Raw genomic sequence first — 17,781 nt, forward strand, 5'->3', positions numbered from 1 at the left:
AATATGCAAGTCCCTCTTCTTTTCTCTAAACTTTTCCATTAAACTTTTTAAAAGATATATATATATATAATTCCACAATAGTTATTACAATTTTGAATATCTCCTTTATTTTTGTATATACGTATTAAAGTGTTTTTCCTCCATTCATCTGACATTTTCTTTATTTTTATAATTGTGTTAAATAAATTAGTTAATCATATAATTCTGTTATCACCTAAGCCTTTCCAAACTTCAAATTGGGATGTTATTCGGTCCTATAACCTTTACATTTTTCATCTTTTTTAGTGCAAACTTAACTTCGTAGACTCTAATCTTGCGAATAAATATTATACTTTTAGTCTCCTCATTTGTCAATTCTAAGCTTAAGCCTTCTATTAGGTTTTTATTAAATAGCTTACTAAAGAAACTTCACCATCTTTCTTTTATCTCTTCTTCCTTAACCAAGACAATATTGTCATCACTATTTATACTTTTTACATTACCTAAGTCCTTACTCCTTCTTTCTCTAGCTCTACCAAGTTTAAATATATCTTTCTACTTTTTTTATATCAAATTTATCATACGAATTATTAAATGATCTATGTTTAGCTTCACCAATGAATTCTTTTTGCATCTTTTCTTGTCTTTTTTTACTTTTTAAAGTTATCCATGTTTCTATATTTTTGCCATGTTTTATACCAGATTCTTTTGTCTTTATGGCTTTTTGGACATTTTAATCACACCATTAACTTTCTTTTCTATTTAAGAATCTTCCTCTTGATTCACCTAAAATCTCTTTTGCTATATTTTTAATAGACCTAGCTATTCTACTCTAATTAGTATTTGTATCTATACCATCCTCTATAGTCAAATCACCATCTTTAATCATTTTATTTTTAAATTTTATTATTTTTTCTCTCTTTAGATTCCACCACCTAAAACTCTATGTTGAGTGGTTAAACTTTCATCTAGGATAACTTTGCAATCCTTATATGATAAATGGTCTATCCTCCTAGTTAAGAAAAAAATTATCTTACTTTTATTTTGTCCACTTTGAAAGGTTATTAAAAGTGTTCTTTTCTTTTTTTTTAAAATAAGTATTCATTATGAAAAAATCATATGATAAAGAACCAATTACCTAGCTTAAAATAAGTATTTTTAATAGACCTAGCTTATTTTTGTTTTCATATCCATATCTCCTCCATGTATCCTCTCATTGTGAAATAAGTATTCATTATAATAAAATCATATGACATAATTGGTTCTTTTGTGTATAAGAACCAATTACGATGCTCAATAGGTCATTCAAGAAGACTTTATATTTTATTATTTTTTCATTTCATAAACTTATGTTAAAAAAAGAAAATAAAAGCAGCATATAAAAATGGCAGTCCATCTATTTTAATGCAATTAAAGATCATTTCAACTTCTATGTAGAGAAATAGAAATTCCTCCAAATTATTTATCCATGAATAGAATCTTCAGCTATTGGTTCGTATGGTAGTGCTTTGCCTTCTAAAAACGATTTGAATAATGCCAGTGACCTCTTTGGTTGTGTGAATGCAGCATTGTGAGAGGCTCCTCTAATTGTGGCAAAGGATAGGATATTACCATAAACCTTTGTCCATCCAGCAACCTTAAGAAAAAAAAGAAGAAAATAGATTCAATATACAATTTAGATTAATAAAATTGGAACCCAATAAGTAATTTTACATTCATCAATTGTTACTATTAGGGTACCAAACTTAAACAAAAAGTTCATTCATAGTAGCACATGGATGTATGCATCAAACACTAACCTGATTTTCGACTAACCAATTTCTGTATGTCGTTGTATTTAGTCTCAACTTGTTTGCCAATTTATCCACAAGAGTTCGAGTGCTAAGTAGCGGGATGATTGAATCTTGATCCCCACCATATATACATATATAAATACATACATACATTAGTGCATATATGGAAAACACACATATGTATGTCTATGTGCATATATATAGACCCTCGCAATAAAATTGAATTAAAAATAAAAATAAAAGATCCAACAATCTAGCTAGAATACCTATAAATTAGAATAGCAATGCCATGATTAACAAGTGAACCGAGCATATTAATTGTAGGTATCTCTACGTCTTTCATCTCATACTTCAATATACTGTTATGAAGATAGTAAAACAAGCACCCATTAAAATTCAATGTCAAAAGTAAAGGGGAAAATAGACTTTAAAGCCAAAAGGACATGAAAATTAAGAAGGGTGTTTTCTCAAATCTAAGAGTGAAGAGTTATGGAAGATTACTTACTTGCTGCATGCTGTCCAATTCACTTTGAAAAGTTGGGCATGAAGAGCCTTCTGCACATCTTTCCTATTTAAATACTTGGTTATCTCATCATCAATGCACACATCTAACTCCTGTGTTTTTTGCTATAGGAGGAAATGAAAGGATATAGGTTAGATAATGATAAAAAAAAAAAATTTAATAACATAATAAGTAAGTTCTTGACAGTTGGACCTTTTGAGTATTTATTGTTGTTTGATTGACAATCTGGTCAAACATATCCTGCTGGTTGCGTACTGATGATTGTAGGGGATTGAGAATATAAGATCTATTAGATGACAAACATACATCAAGAGTAACATCATGCGGATCAATGAAGCTCCCTATTTCACTATTTACTTGCTTTAGCACCTTAGAACAACTGCTAGAAACATGTCCAAGAATTATAGATTCTCTTGTGAATCGAGAATTATTACAAACTGAAGTGAAAAGTGCGAGTGTTGAATCTGATATCAACCCATGGGACCATAAATACACAGCTACTGAATTAAGATCGCTATTGAATTCCATAAATGGATTTCCAATCTGCAACAATTAATATTAATAAGAACAGTAGAAATAGTTTTTGCAAAAGCACTATTATTTCTAAATATAGCTAGACCTTTAAATCATCTGTAATAATATTATTATTATTCCCTTTACTTACAGCAACTCCTTCAAAATTATGCTTCATGGCAGCCGAGCCTTGATTAAGAATGAGTTGTGCAAGTTGTGGAATATAATGGCCTATAAAACACATACACACACACACACGTTAAGATTTAGAGGTTTAAAATGTCTCCCTCTCTTTATCTCTCTAACATATAGAACAAATATATAAAGCTTGGAGGTTTTAAATTAGGAAAGCCCTCCAAATTTCTCTCATTTTATAGATTAGTTTGAATGTCGCAAATGAAAATATAGAATACCTGCATAGCTTTGCCCAGTAATGAACAGACTCCTATTCTTGTAGTCCGAAAATTTGTCAAGCCAACGCGTTAAAAATATGTAATTCTCTTGTGCTTACAAAGAGTATAGGTACCCATAGTCATTAGTTTCGCATGAGTTAACAAAAATGAATTGGTAAAAACTCTAAATGAGTATACTATGCATACATACACTATAAAAAGTTACATAATATTAGGATATGGAACATGTGCACAAACGATTACTTGTAAGAACTTCAAATGTTAAATTTATATAAAAATATCTTACTTTAAAATTTTAAGATTTTATAGAAAAGAATGATTTATTCCTTGATTTTTTTTTTTTAACTAAAAGAGGGTGGCACCTATATTTATTTATTAATATACCTTCACTTTTGATGGAGAAATACCGTGGTTACAAGTTAAAACAAACCAACCAAACTAGGATAAATAAATTAGATCAATAATCAAATCATGACTTTTTTTTTTTTAGTTTGTTAATTTTTTTTTAAAACAAACCAACCAAATTAGGATAAACAAAATTAAACATAACTAACAAAGGAGATAAAAACATAAAAACAACAAAAATCAAAACGAAATACACTAAACGAAACTATAGAGTTGAACTAACGACGAACGGAAACGAAACTCCACCTATTTCTTGAATTTATATAAACACTCTTCTTGACATGTATATTAGCTGTCTATGGGCCAAACACACAAAAACTTCAATAATTTTTTAAAAAATATGATGATTCAAACATAGGATTTTACTACAATAAACAAATTTTTATTTTTTATTTTGTAGAAAGCATCACTAAAGAATTCCTTGAGTCAAAATTAACTATTGTTTGTGCATAATGAAATGTCACAAAAATACTAACACAACTAATCCATGGTAATGGTTTTAGGAAATGTGGCACTAGCAGCAGCAAATCTATAGAGTTTTATAATTAATCGATTAATAATGATGATGAAAGTCCACTGTAATAGTCCACTTCACTATTAAAGGGGCATTAGATCTCTTCGCCACACATGTATGTGAAATAATTGCACTCTAGAAATTCAAGGTTGTAGATAATGTTGATAATATTATTCGTTAAGAAGATACAATGAAAAAAATAAACACTTAATAAAAATACCTGTAGTGTTATCGTTCACAGAAGAATAGAAGGACAAATTATCAGAATAAGAGAATCCAACTCCAGCTGGTGATTCTAGATACAACATGTTTGCTTCTGTAGCAAAGAAATTTTAATAGTGACTAATGCAAGAATTTTTTTTCACTTGGTAAAGATTTTTGATGTGTACCTTTATTCCAACTGTAGCAATTTCTAGTTAAAAATTGATTTCTATTTGGTTTGAAAGGGCCATGCGCCCCAAAAGCTCCAATTCCAACAGATGAACAACCAGGTCCTTTAGATGAAGATAAAAAAAAATGTAATTTATACGTAATTCACTAATATTATTTAATAATGAAACTAGAATCATGTGCTCAATTTTATGTGTGTAATTGATATAATTAAGAAACATAAATGATTGAATGTACCTCCATTTAACCAGAGAACTAAAGGCTTTGAAGTCGGGTTCGTCTCTGCCTCCACAAAGTAGTAGAAAAGAGATCTATTCTCCTTTTCATTTACAGTAATGTATCCGCCGAATTGTTGGAAATTGACTTTCGGTTGCCCAGGCAAGGTCCCAATTTTATCATCTAATTTTGAAGAGGAAGACTTTATTGGTAAGCATACATGAAAGAGACTTGCATATACTGCAAATAAAATCACCCAAAGCCAAGAATGCATTGTGTGTGTGTGTGTGTGTGTGTGTGTGAGAGAGAGAGAGAGAGAGAGAGAGAGAGAGAGAGAGAGAGAGAGAGAGAGAGAGAGAGAGAGAGATTGAATAGCGAGATTTTGTAATAATGGAAAAAAATAGAACAATGGCTAGTCTTTTATATCTTGGTTGAATTAAAGTAAACAAACAAGATTCATGGCAAATTAACACATTATCAAGAAAGAATTATAGACATAAAAACATAATTTGTACTAAAGAAAAAAAGTACGTTTTAATATTTCTTAATGTAAAGAATTCATTTCTTTTGTACCATATTTGGAATTTATAAAATTTGTCTTTACATTTCTTTGAAAAACCAAAATAAAACAACTACAACAACGAATTATGATATCATTATCAAAACAACACTGTTAGGATTTTAGAATGCTTATATTTGCATGACCAAGAAAGATTGTAAGAACTTGACCATGCTTGCTTGGTAGTAGAAGAACATTTGAACTAAATAGATAGCTTAAAATGTTTCAAACTAGACTTGGAAATATATGTGATCCATTTAAAAGGTTTTTTTTTTTTACTAAAATAGGGCGGCACCTCCATTTATTTATTAATATACCTTCACTTTTGGCGGAGGAATACCGTGGTTACAAGTTAAAACAAACCAACCAAAATTAGGACAAACAAAATTAAACATAACTAACAAAGGAGATAAAAACATAAAAACTGCCAAAATCAAAATGAAATATACCAAATAAAACTCTAAAGTTAAACTAACGACGAACGGAAATGAAACCCTACCTATCCATCTAAAAGATACCTTTCAGATAACGTGGTAGAAAGTGTTGTTCTACTAAACCATTTTATTTTAGCATCCATCTTGGTGTAGCTAAATCGGACATCCTTAGCCTTATGAGAAATGTGTTGAACAAATGCGCGCACACACACACACACATACACACACATTCAGTTAGTGCTATGAATATAATAATTTTTTCCGTGGTACTAAATTTAAATTTTCTTTTAACTTGGCTGATTTTTATACTTAAATAAGCCTTTATATATGATATAGAGGCACTTTTATGCGCTGAGCTTTTAAATTTTTTTACTATATGCAAATCTTGTTATGGGTATGAAAATTCTATAACAAAGTAAAGAAATTTGACCATTAGAGGGACAAAATATTAAATAATTAATGACATATCTATATCTTTTCTAATAAAAATATTAGTGATCGATAACTAATAATTTTAGTGGTGGATGTAAGTTGTTGATAGTAAGAGAAAATAATGCTTACGCAATAGGCCAATTTCATTATAAATCACTAATTATTACTAAAAATGTTTTGGTGATAGTTGATCGTAGTTTGTTTCTATTGATCGGAAGATTAAAATCGTTGCATGTCAACAAGTGGTATCAAAGCACGGTTTCCATTGGGTGCAGGTCTGATAGATTAGATCAGATCGAAATAAATTTTTTGGGCCCATTTTGTAGCCCATTCGAAACCCTGTGCGCAACATATAAAATGATTATTTTTTGGGTGATTAGGGTAAGTGGTCACACTTCGCAAGAGAGCGAGAGAGAGAGAGAGAGCATTGTATCGCCACACTCTCTGTATTTTTCTTTTTGATACTAGTGAAATCTTTACAACTCCGTGGACGTAGGCAAAATTGTCGAACCACGTAAATACTGTCTTGTGCGTGTGATTGATTTTTCTTTGGCATGTATTCTTTCTTCATTATGTTTCTCACAAGTTTCGGAAATTTGTTGTTAATTCCCAATAGTTTCCAAAGTTATCACCACTAGTTTTTTTAATCCTGCAATGATAGCCAAAACTAGTTGCCAAAACAATTCACACGATGGCGTTAATTTGTTGTAGAAAGCTATCACAAAAATGCTATGAAAGCACTACTAGAGTTGTCACAAAGCTTTAATGATGCAAATATTCACGATAGATATGGTGATGAATTTGACCTATAGTAGAAATCATTTTTTTATTGTATTCATGATGACTTTTTTCTAGAAGCAAAGTTCCATTTCTGGTAGTGAATATTGGTAAGCATAACCTAATTTGAAAATTTTGTATGACCTAAGGCCTATTGTTAACAAGACATCTGGTATAATTCCAAAGGTAAAAATTTTGCATGTGATGTTTTTGGACATTTCAAAAAAAAAAAAAAAGAAAAAAAGAAAAAAAAAGAAAAAAAAAACAACTAGTGTTGAATTGGTGTCAACAAGAAAGCCATATTCTCTTCCCTATTATTAAGCAAAAAAGCATAAATATTGATTAAAATATAATGTACAAAAGGGGAGGGAGACACTGTCCTAATTAGGGGAGACTAAGTTTGTAACAAATTACACTCCTATAATAGAAGTTAAGAAGACACTACAGCATTACTTTATCTAAAAAGTTAAATATACTTTAGACCATTAGTGGAATGAATTGCCTCCTTTGAAATATGTGTGAAGCATAGTGTTATTGGTTGTGTTCAAAATAGATTTAAGTTTCTATAGTATCAATTTGGATTAAACGCCCGAGAAATTTGTCTAGTGGATGACTAGGATATGTACATAAAAGTGAGCATAGAGATAGACATAAAAGCATCGTTTTCAATAAAGAAAACACCTTTTACATTTATTTAATCAAATAATTTATTTATTCTACATCACACTTGACATTACTAAATGCTTTCATTTAAGGAAAAGAAACTAAAAGAAAAAAAGAAGAAGAAGCACAATTTAGGCCTTCAATACAATTATATTAGTTCAACAAAGAGTACGTACAATGTCCAGGGCCAAAGGGAAGACTTTTGGAATAAGGATCTGACCCCAAATTGCATGGTAGAAGGCTTATCCAAGCTTATTGACATCCAATTAGTTCATAATTGATGTGGAACTTGGAATATATCTATACTAAAGACTTTGAAGTCGGGTTGGTCTCTACTTCTACAAAGTAGTAGAAAAGAGATTCATTCTGCATATCATTTATAGTAATGTATTCGCCAAATTTTGAATATTGACTTTCAGTTGCCCAAGAAAGGTCACAATTTTGTCATCTCATTTTGAAAGAGACTTCATTGGTAAGCATACATGAAAGAGACTTGTATACACTGCAAATAGAATCACCTATAGCCAAAAATGCGTTATGTTTGTGTGTGTGTGTATAAGAGAGAGAGTCATCTAATTTTCAAAGAGACTTCATTGGTAAGCATACATGAAAGAGACTTGTATATACTGCAGATAGAATCACCCATAGCCAAGAATGCATTGTGTTTGTGTGTGTGTGTGTGTGTGTGTGTGTGTGAGAGAGAGAGAGAGAGAGAGAGAGAGAGAGATGGGGGGGGGGGGGAGAGAGAGAGATCGAATAGGGAGATTTTGTGATTATAGAACAAAAATAGAACAATGGTTAGTCTTTTATATCTCGGTTGAATAAAAGTAAATAAGCATGATTCATGGCAAATGAACACTTTATCAAGAAAGAATTATAGACATAAAAACACAATTTGTGCTAAAGAAAAAAAAGTACATTTTTATATTTCTTAGTGTAAAGAATTCATTTATTTTGTACCATATTTGGAATTTATTAAATTTGTCTTTACATTTCTTTGAAAAACCAAAATAAAACAACTCAAACAACAAATTATGATATCATTATCAAAACAACAATGTTAGGATTTTAGAATGCTTATATTTGCATGACCTAGAAAGATTGTAAGAACTTGACCTTGCTTGCTTGGTAGTAGAAGAACCTTTGAACTAAATAGGTAGCTTAAAATGTTTCAAACTTGACCTAGACTTGGAAATATTTGTGATCCATTTAAAAGGTTAGTTCTACTAAACCATTTTATTTTAGCATCCATCTTGATGAAGCTAAATCAAACATCCTTAGCCTTATGAGAATTGTGTTGAACAAATGCACACACACGCGCGCACGCGCGCATACATACACACACGCGCGTGCGCGCACACACACACACACAAAGATATATATTTGAAGGTTAAGATATCCCAAATGGTGAAAAAGATGTTAAACAGTAGGCAGCCAAGAACCAACTCAGGAAGATAATACCAAAGAAGAATAAGCTTTCTCTTGGTATCATTTAGTGCTATGAATGTAATAATTTTTCTCTTGGTGTTGTATGTAACAAAGTGTAGAAATTTGACCATTAAAGGGAAAAAATAATAAATAATTAATGAAAAAATTAGTTTCTTTTTAATAAAAATATTAGTAATGGCTAATACAGTTTTAGTGGTGGGTGTAAGTTGTTGATATTAAGAGAAAATAATGCTTACGCAATAGGCCAATTTCATTATAAGGCACTAATTATTACTAAAAATGTTTTGGTGATAGTTGATCGTAGTTTGTTTCCAAAGTCATCACCACTAGTCTTTTGGATCCTGCAATGATAGACAAAACTAGTAGCCAAAACAATTCACACGATAGTGTTAATTTGTTGTAGAAAGCTATCATAAACATGCTATGAAAGCTCTACATGAGTTGTCACGAAGATTTAATGGTGCAAATATTCACGATGGATGCGGTGATGAATTTGAGCTATAGTAGAAATCATTTTCGGATGGATTTATTGTATTCATGATGACTTTTGTCTAGAAGAAAAGACCCATTTCCTATGAATATTGGTAAGCATAACCTAATTTGAAAATTTTATATAACCTAAGGCCTATTGTTGAAAAAACACCTGGTATAATTTCAAAGGTAGAAATTTTGCATGTGATGTAAAAAAAAAAAAAGAACCTAATGTTGAATTGTTGTCAACAAGAAAGCCATATTCTTTTCTTTTTTATTAAGAAAAAAGCATAAATATTTATTAAAATATGATGTACAAAAGGGGAGGGAGACACTACCCTGATTGGGGGAGACTATGTTTGTAACAAATTGCACTCCTATAATAGAAGCTAAGAAGACACTAAAGCATTAACTTATCTAAAAAGTTAAATGTAGTTTAGACCATTAGTGGAATGAATTGCCTCCTTTGAAATATGTGTGAAGGATATAGTACAAATACAATGTATAGTGTTATTGGTTGTGTTTAATATAAATTTAAGTTTCTATAGTATCAATTTGGAATCAACGCCCAAGAAATTTGTCTAGTGGATGACTAGGATATATACGTAAAAGTGAACATAGAGATTGTTAGAATTCATGTACTCCCAAGAGAGGGGGTGAATTGGGTATTTAAAATTTCTCCCTAAGTTTGACCAGACATTTGCAGTATTACACAACCTAGAGTTTGTCTATGTAATCCCAAATGCGCAGCTAAGTATAATATGTAGAAATTTAAATCATGCACATCATTCACACAATAACATACATGTGGAGGAATATAAATTGTGGAAATATAAATAGACATGATATGTTATCGGGGTTCGGCCAACTGTGCCTATGTCCTCGCCTCTAGCCCGCAAACCTGAGAATTCCACTAATGCTCACTTAATGGGTGGAGCAACACCAGTTACAACCAGGTCAATTAACGACGCTGACCTCAACCTATACTTTACTAGGATGATGCACCTAACTTTTCTAACCGGGTCTAAACCAATCTGAGGCTAGTCTCCCTCTTCAAGCCCACACCCGAAATACAACAAATATGAAATTTTGCGTACAAACAAATGCTTCTTATACTAAGCAAATATGTATCAATAAGCTCAACTGAATAATGCACTCACGTATGATAGGATATTGAGCTCAAGTGAGATTTTGTTAACTCATGTGTTAACTCTCAGGTAAATGTATATCAATTTATGTGTGAGAGTAAGACCTTTGATCTTAAATAAATATGCTTCTTGTGAAAACAATCAAATAGTCTCTACAACCCTAAACAAATATCACATAAATATTTCTCAAATATAAAGCATAGTAGATAATAAGGTTTTTAAGCTTGCTAAAGATATTTTCATCAAGGCACAAATCAAGCTTATGAATCTTGTAATGAGGATGCAAGATCTTAAGCCAAGCAAGGATTTTTCCTAATCAAACATTTATGAGTGAAATATTATGGGAAAAATCTTTAGCAACTCTCTAAAAATCAATACACAAGCAAATATAAATAAGAGAGAGTTTGAGGTTGTATGAAGATTATGTAAAAACAACCTCACTCAAAATAAATGGCTAGATGAGTATAGGAGTAGAGATTTTGGCAATGAGTAAGAAAAATATGGAAGTATAAATGATTTTGGTCAAAAAGATTTTCAGAGGAATTTGGCTAATCTCAAAACCCCAATCATGTATCAAGCAAATGTGTTATCAGATACAATCACAGTAGATACTTAGGGTTTAAGCTTGCAAAAGATTTATCAAATGAAGTATGCAAGCTTTCAAGTCTTGCAATATATATGCCAAGACTAGTAAGCTAAAATTAAGATCTTCCCAATCAAATATTTATGAAATAAAATACTATGGGATAGATCAAATAAGCAAGAACTCTCAAAATGAATTTTTCAAAACGTATGTGTATGTGAGAGTATTTGCCAAGAGAATGATTTGTAAAAGAGTATTAAATAACCACAATAACTTCCCTTCAACCTTGCAATTGATTTGCAAGAGATGGGAACAAGTAAAACCAACACTCAATCAAAAAGAATGTTTACAAAAACGTATGAGTGAGAGTTTTAAAAAATATGAGCTTGGAATCAAAAAAATGAAGCAAGAGATTAGAGAGGAAAATTCCCTAATCACTTTTTCTAATTTGTTGCTAATTAAGTCAAATGAAGTGATATATATAGGGACCCTTATAATTTTGATCATTGGGGACCTATTTGTCATTTTTGGAAAAGTTTAAATGAGGTTAATAAAAAATAACAACATTTTAACCTCGGTGAAATTTGCCAACCCAAGAGCATCAGTCGACTGAACTTAAGGCTCGGTTGACCGAGTGGCTAGGTTCTGTCGACCGGGAGAAATTTGAACTATAAGGATGGTCAACCGAACTTGCATGGTTCAAGGGTGATTTTTCAAATTTGTGCGGTTCGGTCGACCGGGTCAATTTGAACTACGTGGTTCGGTCGACCGGGCGGTTGGCATTTCCCACGTGGGGGTTTGATCGACTAGGGCATTGCCCATACGAACCTGGTTGGTTGACCGAGCGGTCAACTTGATAACCTAGGGAGGTTCGGTCAACCAGAGCTTGCCTGTATATATCTGTTCGGTCAACCAAGTAGTCAACTTGTTGACCTAGTGGGGGTTCGGTCGACCGAAGATCTCAGTGTAACTGAGTTTGGTCGACCAAACATGCCATCCTTGGGCATTTTGGTCCTTTTCCTTTTATAAAATTTTCTCTATTTGTTAGAATTGGTGTATTCTCAAGAGGGGGGGGGGGGGTGGGATGAATTGGAATTTTAAAATTTATCTCCTAAGTTAAATGAAATACCCGTATAATACAACTTAGGGTCTTTCTATGCAATTCCAAATGCGCCAATAATATAATGTGCGGAAATTTAAATCAAGCACATCATTCACACCATAACATACATGCACGGTAAATATAAAGTGCAGAAATATAAATAAGGCACACAATATGTTATTGGGATTCGACCAACTATGCCTACACCCCCGCCTCTAGCTCGTAAGCCCAACGATTCTACTAAAGGCTCACTTAACAGGTGGAGTGGCACCGATTACAACCAGGTTAATTAGTGGGACTGACCTCATCCTACACCTTAACAGGATGGTGCACCTAGCTTTCTTAATCGAGTCTAAGCCAATCCGGGACTATTTCACAGGGCTAGTCTCCCTCTTCAGGTCCGTGCCTAGAAATACAACAGTATGTTTACAATCAATGAAATTGGTACAGTGATTATGCTTTCTTGTAAAGCAGATGTGTACCCAGTTACGTGCAATCACATACACCACCAAATGATATAATGAAGTAAGCTTAATGTGGTTTAATATGTACTCTCAAATAAATATTTGCTATCGATGTAATCAATGCGTGAGAGTGCAATCAATATAATCTTTGTATCACAAGATGTATTCAATCTAAGTGCTTAAACAAAGATATTAGTCCAACAATTAGTATATGTATTTCAATCAACAGATTTTCTCAATCATATGAAGCTCAAGTAATGTATATGTTTGGTTTGTAAAAAGAGTTTAATCTTTGTATTCAACAAATGATATAAATCAATGAATATTGCAACAAAGATTTTTATCACATAAACAAATATCTTTTCAAAGGTTTGTCAAGATAAAACATACAAGATATTTGAAAATGTTTTGAAAAGATTTTGCAACCAAAAACAAATACGAACTTCACAAGATATAGCAATGAATATGCAATACTCAGAAGTTCAATAGAAGTCTACTTAGGAGAGACTTATTAACAAAGTCCCATAAGAATACTTAAGCTTTGCTCTAAAAAAAATCGTATCAATCAAGCACAACACTTAGGAGAGCAAACCTAATCAACACTCAAAACAACTTACAAAGGATTTTTAGCAATATAAGAAGGTAAGAATGAGTGTACAGAGCTCAGAAATGAGTAGTATGAGTTTTGGAATTTGAGAGAAAATTTGCTAATTTGGTTTTCTAATCACCTTGCTAATCATTCCAAGTGAAGGGGTATTTATAGACTTTCCCCTGATTATAAGCATTAGGGACAAGTGGAATAATTAGAAAAGTTTTAATAATAATTAATTAATTTAACCTCATTTAAAAAAGTTAACCACGGTAAAAAATTCGGAGCAACCCGAGAGCACCGGTCGACCAGGATAAGTTCAATTGACTGAAGTTCTTGAGACTTAGTCGACTGGGCATGAAATGAACTACTCGGTCGGTCGACCGAACTTGTAAGTCCAAGGTGATTTTCCCATTTTTGCAAGGTTCGGTCGACTGAGACCATTTTGAACTAAGCCGATCGGTCGACCAGACTGTTGAGTTCCCACACATAGGAACTCAGTCGACTAGGTTGGTGCAATGTATTTTATTCTTGGTCGACCAGAAGGTTAATAAAGTTGACCCTTGGGGAGTTTGGTTGACCGGGGCCAAGTGAACTGCATTAGTTCGATCGACCGGGCTATGGTCAACTTGTTGACTCAGCACCGGTTCGGTCGATCGGGCATTTTTGTACAGGGAAGTTTGGTTGACCGAGAGTGCACACTTAGTGCATTTCGGTCCTGTTTCAACCAACGATCACCCTATTTCAAATAACCAAAGATGTGTATGCATGAGTGAGTGTCCTAGGGTCATTTCTAGGTCTTTTTGAAGACACCAAAAAAATCTGGCGTCGGTCGACCGAAAGTAATCCCTAAGGTCATTCTATAGTCATTTTCATTTTGAGCTTACCTCACATACCATGCAGGTGATGCATGCAATTATTACAAGCCATAGAACTTAATTACTATTACAGACCCTTTGAATAAAAATGAAATACAATACAACATATATATTGGGTCTTGAACTTTAATCTCTTCTTTGTGCTATCATTATGATCTGCCAATTAGAGTTCCTGCACATAACCTTAAACACCTATCAAATATAACAAGTATTTATCATTATCAAAACCGGGCGTGACCTATAAGGTCAACACTATCCATGTGATGATTAATGTTAAGACTATAGGGCATATTTTTTATAAAGTATAGGGAGTCCTAAGGTCAATCTAGGTCTTTTAAACATGTACCCTAATAAAACCGGCGTCGGTCGACTAAAGGCTGATCCCTAAGGTTTTGTGGCCCCCTATGGTTAGTCTATGGTCATCACTGAGCTTTCATCTATATCATGCATGCAATGCATTAATTATTATAAACCATTTTCTATTTTCTATTATAGACCCCAAATGATAAATATAAATTACAATAAACAAATATGTCGGGGTCTTCATTTTTCTTCAAGTTGTCGCATGCCATTAATATAATCCATTTAGTATGATCCTGCACAAAAACTTGAAAGCCATCAAATACTAAGAGTATTAGTCATTATCAAAATTAGGTATGACCCATAGGGTCAACAGAGATAGACATTAAAGCATCGTTTTCAATCAAGAAAACACCTTTTACATTTATTTAATCAAATAATTTATTTATTCTGTATCACACTTGACATTACTAAATGTTTTCATTTAAGGAAAAGAAATTAAAAAAAATAGAAGCACAATTTAGGCCTTCAGTACAATTATATTGGTTCAACAAAGAGTACGTACAATGTCTAGGGCCAAAGGGAAGACTTTTGGAATAAGGATCTGAACCCAAATTGCATGGTAGAAGGCTTATCCAAGCTTATTGACATCCAATTAGTTCATAATTGATGTGGGACATGGAATATATCTATACTAAAGGCTTTAAAGTTGGGTTGGTCTCTGCCTTTACAAAGTAGTAGAAAAGAGATCTATCTACTTATCATCTACAGTAATGTATCCACCAAATTGTTGAATATTGAATTTTGGTTGCCTAGGAAAGGTCACAATTTTATCATCTAATTTTGAAAGAGACTTCATTGGTAAGCAACATACATGAAAGGGACTTGTATATACTGCAAATAGAATCACCCATAGCCAAGAATGCATTGGGTTTGTGTGTGTGTGTGTGTGTGTGTGTGTGTGTGAGAGAGAGAGAGAGAGAGAGAGAGAGAGAGAGAGAGAGAGAGAGAGAGAGAGAGAGAGTCATCTAATGTTGAAAGAGACTTCATTGGTAAGCATACATGAAAGAGACTCGTATATACTGTAGATAGAATTACCCATAGCCAAGAATGCATTGTGTTTGTCTATGTGTGTGTGAGAGAGAAAGATGGAGAGATAGATAGATAGATAGATAGATAGATAGAGAGAGAGAGAGAGAGAGAGAGAGAGAGAGAGAGAGAGAGAGAGAGAGAGAGAGAGAGAGAGAGAGAGATCAAATAGGGAGATTTTGTAATTATGGAAAAAAATAGAACAATGGTTAGTCTTTTATATCTTGGTTGAATAAAAGTAAATAAGCATGATTCATGGCAAATCAACACTTTATCAAGAAAGAATTATAGGCATAAAAACACAATTTGTATTAAAGAAAAAAAAAGTACATTTTAATATTTCTTAATGTAAAGAATTCATTTCTTTTGTACTATATTAAGAATTTATAAAATTTGTCTTTACATTTCTTTGAAAAACCAAAATAAAACAACTAAAACAACGAATTATGATATCATTATCAAAACAACAATGTTAGGATTTTAGAATGCTTATATTTGCATGACCTAGAAAGATTGTAAGAACTTGACCATGCTTGCTTGGTAGTAGAAGAACCTTTGAACTAAATAGATAGCTTAAAATGTTTCAAACTTGACCTAGACTTGGAAATATTTGTGATCCATTTAAAAGGTTTGTTCTACTAAATCATTTTAGTTTAGAATCCATCTTGGTGTAGCTAAATCGGACATCCTTAGCCTTATGAGAAATGTGTTGAACAAATGCGCGCGCACACACACACACACACACAGACATACACACAGAGAGATATGTATATGAAGGTTAGGATATCCCAAATGGTGAAAAAGATGTTAAACAATTGGCACCCAAGAACCAACCCAAGAAGCTAATACTAAAGAAGAATAAACTTTCTCTTGGTATCATTTAGTGTTACGAATGTAATAATTTTTCTCTTAGTACTGTATTTAAATTTTCTTTTAATACTTTTGGTTGATTTGTATAGTTAAATAAGCCTTTAATATATATATATATATATATATATATATATATATATATATATGATTTAGAGGCACTTGTATGTTTTGAGATCTAAATTTTTTTTTGCGATATGCATATCTTGTTATAGGTATGAAAATTCTATAACAAAGTGTAGAAATTTGACCATTAAAGGGAAAAAATAATAAATAATTAATGAAAAATTAGTTTCTTTTTAATAAAAATATTAGTAATGGCTAATACAGTTTTAGTGGTGGGTGTAAGTTGTTGATATTAAGAGAAAATAATGCTTACGCAATAGGCCAATTTCATTATAAGGCACTAATTATTACTAAAAATGTTTTGGTGATAGTTGATCGTAGTTTGTTTCCAAAGTCATCACCACTAGTCTTTTGGATCCTGCAATGATAGACAAAACTAGTAGCCAAAACAATTCACACGATAGTGTTAATTTGTTGTAGAAAGCTATCATAAACATGCTATGAAAGCTCTACATGAGTTGTCACGAAGATTTAATGGTGCAAATATTCACGATGGATGTGGTGATGAATTTGAGCTATAGTAGAAATCATTTTCGGATGGATTTATTGTATTCATGATGACTTTTGTCTAGAAGAAAAGACCCATTTCCTATAGTGAATATTGGTAAGCATAACCTAATTTGAAAATTTTTTATAACCTAAGGCTTATTGTGGAAAAAACACTTGGTATAATTTCAAAGGTAGAAATTTTGCATGTGATGTAAAAAAGAACCTAATGTTGAATTGTTGTCAACAAGAAAGCCATATTCTTTTCCTCTTTATTAAACAAAAAGCATAAATATTGATTAAAAAAATTCCATTGGTAAAAGTGTTATGGCGCAAACATGCAGTTGAGGAGGTTTCATGGGAATTGGAGGATAAGATGTGGCAACAATATCCACACCTATTCAGTGGACCCTAGAGATGAGCTAGTAAGAATAAAACTAAATGATAATGTATGTTTATTCATTTGTATTGTAACGCCCTGAACCCTTAAACCTAAGTCTGGTGCGTTATACCTCGTAAAATCCTGATAATCCATAATCCCCTATCATACGCAGCGGAAAACATAAATATAATTTCCATATGACAATATACTAGAGTTTACTAACCCTATCTAAATTT

At 32.2% G+C, this 17,781-nt stretch overlaps 1 protein-coding gene across 1 annotated transcript in view; it reads right to left on the minus strand.

Moving 5' to 3' along the window:
* Positions 1–1,441: 1,441 nt before the first annotated feature.
* Positions 1,442–17,781, minus strand: part of LOC131167444 (serine carboxypeptidase-like 45) — a 44,377-nt gene continuing 28,037 nt past the window's right edge. The window contains exons 6-15 of the mRNA XM_058126248.1: positions 4,768–4,986; positions 4,530–4,634; positions 4,361–4,456; positions 3,222–3,314; positions 2,960–3,039; positions 2,551–2,838; positions 2,278–2,399; positions 2,040–2,131; positions 1,779–1,894; positions 1,442–1,615 (exon numbers count right to left, since the gene is read on the minus strand). Of these exons, the coding sequence (XP_057982231.1) occupies positions 1,442–1,615; positions 1,779–1,894; positions 2,040–2,131; positions 2,278–2,399; positions 2,551–2,838; positions 2,960–3,039; positions 3,222–3,314; positions 4,361–4,456; positions 4,530–4,634; positions 4,768–4,986 (1,385 nt within the window). The remainder of the gene's footprint in view (positions 1,616–1,778; positions 1,895–2,039; positions 2,132–2,277; positions 2,400–2,550; positions 2,839–2,959; positions 3,040–3,221; positions 3,315–4,360; positions 4,457–4,529; positions 4,635–4,767; positions 4,987–17,781) is intronic.

The sequence above is a fragment of the Malania oleifera genome, chromosome 11 (genome assembly GCF_029873635.1).
Source record: "Malania oleifera isolate guangnan ecotype guangnan chromosome 11, ASM2987363v1, whole genome shotgun sequence".
In the NCBI taxonomy this organism is placed as follows: Eukaryota; Viridiplantae; Streptophyta; class Magnoliopsida; order Santalales; family Ximeniaceae; genus Malania; species Malania oleifera.